Here is a 9,573-nt window from a genome sequence, read left to right on the forward strand (position 1 = left end):
GGGCCAGGAGGAGGCGGACGAGGGCGCCGAGCGGCCCCGACCGGGCCCGCGGGGGGAGATGGCGTCCTACGTGGATAACAGCTTCCGCCAGGCGGTGATGAAGAACCCCGCGGAGAGGACCTCCCAGGTGAGACCCGTCGGGACCTGGCGCGATTTGTGCCGCACAGACTGTGTGTGCCCTCCCCTATCTCCGCCTCCTCAACCCCTTCCTGACACAGTTCGCCCCGAGCACCCCACTTCTCCCACTAGGATCCCCAACTTCCAGTGGCATCCCATCTCCATCTTTTTCTCTGGCTATCCTGGGCTTATTTTTTTCCTCTCCTGGATATTCTTTTCGCCGCCTTTCTCATCATTGACCTTCTCCCTATGTGCCCAGCAGAGGAGGGAAATTTCTAATTAGCTTATCCCTTTCCCCAGCCGCACACCGAACCCTCTGAATCTCGGGAGTGGGGTGTCACCTCTCCGTAATCAGCTACTCCTGCCACCCTGGCTGCAAGCCCCTTTCCTCTCAAAGGTGTGGCCCCTTCTACCTTTTAGAGTTCGGTGGTGTTTGAAAAGGTATTGGAGGAAACTTGTATGGCTCCGGGAAAGGCAGATCTCTGCTGGCCTTCTAAAGTAAAAAAACATTGAGATGTTCGTATATTTACTATTTTGCTCTTTTGAAAAAGGGATGCAGCTTTCCAATGAAAGGGATAAAAGTCGAATAGCTAGGTTAGAGCTTTTAGTGTACATTGCAGACATAAGTGCAGAGCAGGCAGATTTGAATGCCCCCCTCCCTCTCAAGGGCATCCTGCGGATTCCTTTGGTGTTGCACAACCGTGTGAAAACTAGATAAGTTTGTTAACCTTTATACGTTCGTTTACCTTCAGGTCTGTTTCTCTCTTTAACTGGAGGAATTGCTGCTGGTGTTGGATTTGGTCGTCCCAGTTGGACTAGAGAGGGGGAAATTTTATAAAAATGTGGTGGTTTGATATTTTTGCTTTTAGTTGCTGACTGGATAATGACGCATATTCCTAAACGTTGGGATGGTGACTACAGGAAATCTTGCTGCCAGCCCTCTTAAGACAAATAAGCTCTCCTGATCCTTGGGACCATCAGACATTTAGGATCTAATGCACGAAAGAGTTGCCGGGCTTGTTAGGTGTTGGATGCCATCTGTTCAAATCCAAGTGCTCTCCTTCTCTGACATTGATTGTTATTATTTAACGTGGGGAGAACAGAATAAAGTAGAATCTTCCATTGGCTGTCTTTGGACAAGGCCCAAGAATGGCACCTGGTACTGTTTCTGATTTTTCATTTTTCTTGATGGAGCCGTCGCATCTGGGGAATCATAGATCATACATATTTACCAAATGTGTGGAAGACAGGTGATAATTTTACAAGAACGTTCATTGTACAGTGTCTCCAGAAAGTTCCTATTCTAAAGGATTAATTTATCAAAAGTAAGGAATGTCCTGCTTCAGTCTTGTCCTTGGCTGTCATTGCACTACTTCTCAAGTGCCTTCCTTACGTACTGTTTGTTTTAAAATTGTCCATTGAGTCAGCCTTCTGCATCTGAAAATGCATGTTCCCAGTGTCAGTGTGATGGAAAAACAAATTTCAATGAAATATTTCAATTTTTGAAGTGCCAAGTGAAATTGCTCATGCTGAGAATATTAGAACCTAGCAAGACAGGTCAGAAAATGATGTCAGAGGCCTTTAGTGGAAATTAGAGAGTGAGGAAAGTGGTGCCTTTGGTGGATTAATAGAATAGCAATGACTGGAAACCTACGATGGGATGGGGGAGGGGCCCGCCAAACAAGACTGGAAGAGACAAAACCTTCACTGTGACAGCGTGTGGATTGTGCCAAATAAATGAACTGTTAAACTTTCCTGTTCCCGTGCCAGTTGTGCAGAAGAGAGTAAAAACTGACCCAGCATAGAACTTGGCTTGAGTCATAAATGGGCCAGTTACTACTAACGCCACATGATGAAAGCTTCATTGACAGTCTAAAAGCAGCACATTTCCCCCCACCAAACCTTCATAGAAAAGGTAAACAGAGAATGCTACCAAACATTTTGTACATTCTTAAGTGTCAGCCCTATCAACTTTGATGTTCACTTGGTTATTACAAATGCAAACCTTCACGTTTATTATCGTTTTAAAGAGAAAGGTTTAAATGTGAATGTTTTCCATCTTCACCTGGCCTGTCAAAAATAATCTGAAAGTTTGAAATTTACTCAAGTAAAAGTAAAAAATGTCTTGGTAGAAGGTGCTTTTTATATAGAGTGCTGTGTTAATATAAGGGCTGGAAGTTTTTCTGTACTATCTTTTTCATGAATGCTTGGGAATTAGAATTTTGTAATATAAGAAAAGCAAACATTAAATAAGCTTGATATGAACAGAAGGATGTGAACTAGGAAAATTTTGCTGTCGTGCTTCCTTCTGTTTCTTAGGATAGACTTGGTAAAGAAGTTTGTGTGATTCTTATTACAGGGAAAAGGAAGGTGCTTTAAAAGAAAAGAATACAGGAATATATAGACATATTTTTTGTTTAGTTTCTTCTCCTCCTGCTCCTCCTCCTTCTCCTCCTCCTCCTCTTTTTGTTTAGTTTCTTCTCCTCCTCCTCCTCCTCCTCCTCTTCCTCCTCCTCCTCCTGCTCCCCCTCCCCCTTCCCCCCCCTCCTCCTTTCTTTTTCCTTTCTCCTTCTCCTCCTTTTACTGCACCAGCCCAGTTTCTCTACCAAACTCTGTGAAGGCATAGTTTTGTATTTAGGTCAGTCAGTTGCCTAGAAGTAATTGTGATGCTAGTGTAACCTAAGAAGTTAGCCAGAAGAGAATCTGGGAGTGGGGAGAACCCCAGTGTAAACAGAGGGACTTTGAAAATTAGGAAGCTTTTCATGCACACCTGGAAAATGGGAACCCGTTTTGTTTAGGCATGTCATTAGAGAGGAGGAATGGTAAAGGGAAATATCATTGTCACCTGAATTTTTAGCTAAATCATGCATATTCGGGGCTGTCACTATTTCACTTGATATTCTGAGAGGAGGAAAAACGTGGTCTTTAATCCAATATGTGTCCCATATTGTGTGTCTGGAAACCTGGCTAAGCTCTAGTCAATGGGGCACTGTGTTCTAAATAACAAACCCTCTTGAAAATAATGAACACTAAACGTTCTATTGACATTTTTCAGTGCACCTCTGTTGAAAAACAGGACTCTTAAGTAATTGCTTTATTAAACTATTTGGGTTTATGTCTTTAATCACTTAAATGGGAAGCTTGGTCACCAAAGCAATTTAGTGAAATAAAACACGTAAATAAATTACAAACAGCTTTATCCCCCAAGGCTTTAAACAATGAAATGATTTTTCTAAACCATTTTATTAACTTGTTGAGTTCAGATCCTTTGAAATTGCTTGTATAGAGTGGTTAAATGCATAATGTTTTTAGTTTTTCAGGTGAAACATCTATTGTAGAATTGTTTCCTCTGCTTTAAAGACCTAATTTAATTGTGCTTTTAGCTAGTTGTGAAAGTTATTTTCTAAAATGGTAAGTGTAAAATGCCCCACCTTATCCCTTTCTAGTTAAAAACATTACATTGTTCTTCCCTATTGAAAAAAAGATTCTTTTGGCTGTTGCACCTTTTGATTTAGTTGCTAATTCGTGAATTTGTCATCTGAGAGTTCATACAGTGTAAGACAGTTCTTTGCAAAGTCACAGTAGAATACGTCTCGAGTCATAATGAGAGGGCTGCAAAATACCTTTAGCCTAGAAAACTTCAAATTATGAGAATCTGCACAAAAGAGTAGCTTTTGTAGATATTTAACTTTCAAATCTAGTAGAATTGTGTCTAATATCGTTTTCTATTTGAGTTTCTTTTGATCATTTTTTCTGAGCAGTTTCATATTTTCATTTGACAATTTATACATTGAATATTTTAGCTCATTTTTGGGCCCTAGTAATGCATATTTGCTTTTTAAGTAGTTTTTGTTCATAAAACACAAGTAAATGATCTGTGTGCAGTTTTGAAAAGCATGTCTCACAAAGTAATGCCTGTTTAGCTACAAGTATTTAGCTTTCATAACAATATTTGAATTTGTAGATTAAAAAACATTTATAACTGAAATACTCATTTCAAACCATATTAGCATGTGACTTTGAACAAGTGAGGACTTAAATTTATGATAAAAAATTTATGATAAAAAAATTAACATTCTTTTGCAATACTGGTGGAAACTTAGTTGCCTTCAAATAACCTTTTAAACATTTAGTAATTAACAGTTCCATAATTAGCTTTGCATATCTTGGCTGAGGTTCAGAATGAGTCTCTCAAACTGCAGGGCTGTATGTAGAGCCTGGATTAACGCAGCCCTTCCCAGACCTTGGGCTTTTACAGAACAGTTAAAAAATAAAATAAAAAAAGAAAGAGAACTACCGGGTTGCCAACTTGTTGCCAATGTTTCCTCTCAAGAGAAAACTTTTAAAAAAAAACAGCTATGCCCTCCGATCACTGTTTTATTAACGGTTTTGCCATTTAATAAGAAAGATAGGCTCTCCTATCACTTCAAAGCTCAGTTCCTGAAATCAAATTTTCTTTGCTTCATATGAAAACTCATTGTGTCGTCGTCGTCTTTTTTAAAATTTTACTGTTGACCTGAAGAAAACGATCTGAGTGGATTTTGGGGTGAGTTAAATGATCACAGTAAGGTCTGCCTTTGGTGATACTTGAAATTCAAGTCATGTGAAGTAATCTTACATAGAGTAATAGTCGAATATGCCTCAAATACAAATTAACTCTGAAGTAAAGATAAAATAACCTTTTACAGACGCAAAGACTGTGCTGCTTTTTGACTCATTTGAAAACTTACTTTTTTTCACATGTGTTTATTTTGTAAGTTTTATAGGTAGTAAAAAGGAATTGTAATGACCCGAAGTAACTTCAATCTAAAGAGATATAGAAATGTGGACACTGGTGATAGTTCCTTGATACCTGTGTTATGGACTATTCCTTCTTTTTACTCCATTTTTGGTAGCAGTTTCCTCATCTGTAAAATGAGGATAATAGCTTCCTGAGGTTGTTTTGGGGATTAAGTGAAAGAAAGAACATTTATTATTTAGTGCAATGTCTAATCATAGTTCTCATCACAGTGCATTTTAATGAAATGCCTATTATTTCTCAAGCCTTGGGAATTCAAAGATGAATGAGACATATGTCTCTCAAGTAATTCATCAATCTCTTGTATCCTGTAAGTAGGATGTGATTCATCAGTGCTGTAACAGTTGTCTTCTGCCAACACTGAAGAGGCTGTGGACTTCCCAGGGGAATGTGTATTGAGTCCTGGGGGGAAGTAGGAATTCACCCACCAATGGAATAGGAGACATGAAGGATATTACGGACTCACCCATTATTATGTAAGTAGCACACGTGATTGTAAGGAAATATATGTAGACCTTTGTTCAGTGTACTTGGAGCCAAGGGAGTGAGTAGGGGATGGGGAGTGACTCCACTGGAGTGTAGAAGCTTGTGGTTTGGAGGAGCGTGAGAGCAGCTCAAGGGTTATATTAAAGGCTGATGCCTGTTCTTCAGGCTTGAGATGTTTGAAGCCTGAGTTACACAATGGAAATGGACTAGAAATGTCCATCTACTAGACTCTGCTGGACAAGCTGACCGAATGTGTACACATTTTTTTCAGCTACTCATTGTGGCAAACTGTGCTCACCACTACATCGTGGCAAATGACAATAATGGACATTTCCTAGTTCATAGGGGGAAAAAACCCCAAGTTGCTGAATATAATTTTCTTGATTTTTAAGAATTTTTTTTCCTTATACTATTTTTCCTTAAACTTTAATGTCCTATATGTAGATTTTGGAATTTAATATGAAATGTCTGATTTATCATATTATTATGCTAAATACATTGGATTTTCTTAACCTGTAATGATAACGTGATATCAAAGCATTCCATACTTCAGAAGAGTTGAGGAATGTCTGAATTTAAGCAGGCAAAAGTGCATTTATTTATATAAAAATTCACAGTCGACTTGAGATGACACCATGTAATGATGGTAGTGTGACTTTGAGAACAGTTCTGTATTCCCCTGTGCTTTTTTTTGTTTAGATAGATTAATTCATGTTAAATGAGAAAGGAGAAGCAATTTGTAGTACATATAATTGGTCTTTTGTAGCTTTGTCAGAGCTTAAATATATATATAGTTAGTAAAAATATGTTCAGTGGTTATAATGTCAGCCTTTGTGGGGAGAAAAATAAGCTGATTGCCACATTATTTTGGTTTAGGATTTTTATCTTTTCAGGAAAACACCTCTTTTCTCACATGCTAATTAACCACTACTTACTGAATTGTATTAAGTATGTGTTTCTTAGTGTTTTCAGGTGTTTTCCTTTTCTTCAATCTGTGAACAGATTTGTCTTTGGTGTGGTGGTGGGGTTAGTTTTTGTGGAGTGGAAAGTTTAGTCATTGCATTTTTTAAAAATTTTGATGATTTTTCTTTAACTTTATACATCCAAAAAGTGTTATTTAAACATACAATTAATATTAAAAAAATTAATGTGCTATTTTACATATTTTCATACTAAGTCTTAAACTCCTGTGTGTATTTATACTTATAGCCCATAGCAATTTGGACTAGCTGCTCTTCAAGTGCCTAATGGCTACACGTGGTTAGTAGCTACCATATTGCACGGTGCAGAGCTGAACTATCACTCGGATATGTCTATTATAGCCTTCCATTGATATGTGAGAAAACAAAAATAATGACAACTACCATCTGTATATCACATTACAATCTAAGAAATTTTTTTGTATTTTATCTTCTAAGATTCAAAACAACAACTTATGGGGGTAGTGTGACAAATATTATTATTATTTCTAGCCAACAGGTTAGAGAACTTAATAACTTAAGATCTTTGTAGGTTAAGATCACAATCCTAGTAATAAACTTGAACCCACGTCTTCTACCCAGAAATTAGGATGCCTCAGAGAGATTAATAAATTGCCAAAGGCTAGCCAGCATGTCAACTGCAAAATATGAGCTAAAATCTGGGCCATTTGACTCCAAAACCAATGCTGTCACTACTACAGCAACGCTGCAGAGGCCCCCCAAATGTATATACCTAGTTTCTTAAGCCTCCCTTTCCCTGAAATTGGTCTGAAAGTCGGCCTAACTGCATTATCAAACTTCAGGTTGTTCTTAATTGAACTATTGTCCATGGCCTATTCAAGAGTGATGTAATTCACAGCCCTCTCTTCTCATTTATATGACACAATCATTGCAGGAGTGTTTAAATGGGTTTTTATGGTTTTTTTTTTTTTTCTATTTTATTTTTTATTTTTATTATGATAACATTGGTTAATGAAATCCAGTAAGTTTCAGGTGTACAATTCGACAGTAAGGTGTCTGTATATTGCATTGTATAGTTGTTGCATTTTAAATTCTCTTGGCTCCACCGTTTCTGTGCTTTCATATTCATTAATCCTAAAAAGTATTTTGGAGGAATTGCTGTCAGTGACTTGAAAGGGAACATTGTTTTGCCATTGGAACTAAAACTCTCTTCCATTGCTTGTCTCCTACAAGTCAAAAATCAGTTTGTGGAGATTCAGAATTTCTCAAATATTTGATGTGAGCTAAATGAATTGAAAAAAAAATTACATTTAATCCTGTTAACTGTTGGTAGTTTAGCTGACAAACTGATGCTCACTGTGATATCTGGCCCTCAGCACCTTTCTGTTCTTCTCTAATTCATGGTATTCATTCCTATGCAACATTCAAGCTAATAAGAAAAGACCCTAAAGAAGAATTAGCTGTTAGTTGGTTTTTCTAGTGAGGCCTGGTAGTAACTTTCCTAGAAGCTAAACTAGCAATCAGTGGATCTAGGGCTTGGGGCACTGTGGTGTATATCTGATTTCTCCTGAGTATTCATTCACCCCAGAGTTAAAATTCGTAACCTTTTTTTTTTTTTTAAATGAACTTTTTAGGTTGAGATAACTGTAGACTTATATGCAGTTTTAAGAAAGAATGCAGAGAGATCCTGTGCACCCTTTACCCAGTTTTTTCTATTACTAATATCTTGCAAAACTATAGTACACTATCAGCATGGGATATTGACATTGACAGTCAAGATACATCACCACAAGAATTCCTCTTGTTGCTCTTTTATGGCCACAGCTACTCCCCGACCCTACCTCTGACAAAGATTAATCTGTTCTTCACTGCTATAATTTTGTCATTTCAAGAATGTTATATAAATGGAATCATACAGTATTTGATCTTTAAATATTGGCTTTTTTTCACTCAGCATAAATAAGGCTCATTACCTTTTAGCTAAAACGAATTGCTACTGTTGTCACTGAGTGGTTTGAGTTTATGTTCCTGAAATACCAGTAACATCTGGGGATTGTGTGTAGGTGGGGGAGGCGAGGTGCATGTAAATAGTGACAATGATGAGAAAATTCTCTAGTAATAATGTTTTAAAGACTAACGATTATAAAGTCTTGGATAAGCAAGAGGTATAATAGTATCATATATTTGGAATTTTTCAATATGTGTAGTTCCATATATATGTTTATGTATAGTCATAATGAAAGTGGTAAGGTTAGGCTTAGCCATCAATGATTCCTCATATAAAGAAATTACTTGTTCTTCCCCAGCTGAAGTGGCATTTTTTACAATTCAAAAGGCAGTCTAATGAATGTATATACAAAGGCATCCCAGTGTCCAAATCGAGCAGCAGTTTGAGCAACAAAATAAATAATGGATTATAACCTCTAGGGGAAAAATATTTCATGAGCTCATACTAGTATAAGTAAATAATTGAATAAGTAAATAATTGGTGGAGAAGAGACAGCTTTTTGTTACAGAGGAATTACAATAAAATACATAGAAGGAATGATTGAAAGAGAAAATCACCAGTAGTCAAACATCACAGTAATAATTGTTGCAAGAAAGAGTTATCGGATGTCAAAATTAGTTGGATGAAAGTATGATGAGAAGTATCATGTATCAAATATTTGCACAGTCTCAAAGTATCTTTGCCACGAGATTAATTAACTAATCATAAATGGACATTAATAACTTTATAGTGAAGGAAACTGGTAGACACTAAATTAACCAGGTGATCAAAGTTATATCACCAGTAATAAGACAGCATGATTCACTGAGAAGGGCACATCTGTGGTTGAATTCTTACTAAAGTATTTCAGTCTAAGTGTCAGAAAACATTGGACAAACTCAAGTTTAAGGACATTCTACAAAATAACTGCCTAATACTCAATCATGTCCAGGATATTAAAGGACGAAATGCTGAAGATTGGAAAAGACTGAGGAAACGAGATAACCAACTGAGATGTGGGATGCTGGATTCGATTCTGGACCGGAAAAAAAATTAGGACAGGTGATGAAATTTGACACACACACATGTATATGGACAAGAAGGGCTAAAATAATAACTTTCAACTATTTACTCATCTTTATTCCTACCTGAATTTTTTAGGTATTCACAAGGTACAGTGGAATTTGCCAGTTTTGAGCATTTTATGATCCTAAATTTCAGTAAATTAGAAGATTTGTTATAAG

General features: G+C 37.1%; 1 protein-coding gene across 7 annotated transcripts in view; it reads left to right on the forward strand.

Annotated features, from left to right (window-relative positions):
• The first annotated feature begins 6 nt into the window (after window positions 1–6).
• Window positions 7–9,573, forward strand: part of RAPGEF2 (Rap guanine nucleotide exchange factor 2) — a 209,940-nt gene continuing 200,373 nt past the window's right edge. For 6 of the 7 annotated variants that reach the window (XM_015593293.2, XM_015593295.2, XM_015593294.2 and 3 more), the window contains exon 1: window positions 7–127. In XM_015593293.2, the coding sequence (XP_015448779.1) occupies window positions 59–127 (69 nt within the window). In that variant the 5' untranslated portion in view covers window positions 7–58. The remainder of the gene's footprint in view (window positions 128–9,573) is intronic. The other variant, XM_015593296.2, reaches the window with a different exon arrangement.

This window comes from Pteropus alecto, unplaced genomic scaffold, assembly GCF_000325575.1.
Source record: "Pteropus alecto unplaced genomic scaffold, ASM32557v1 scaffold166, whole genome shotgun sequence".
NCBI classification, from domain to species: Eukaryota; Metazoa; Chordata; class Mammalia; order Chiroptera; family Pteropodidae; genus Pteropus; species Pteropus alecto.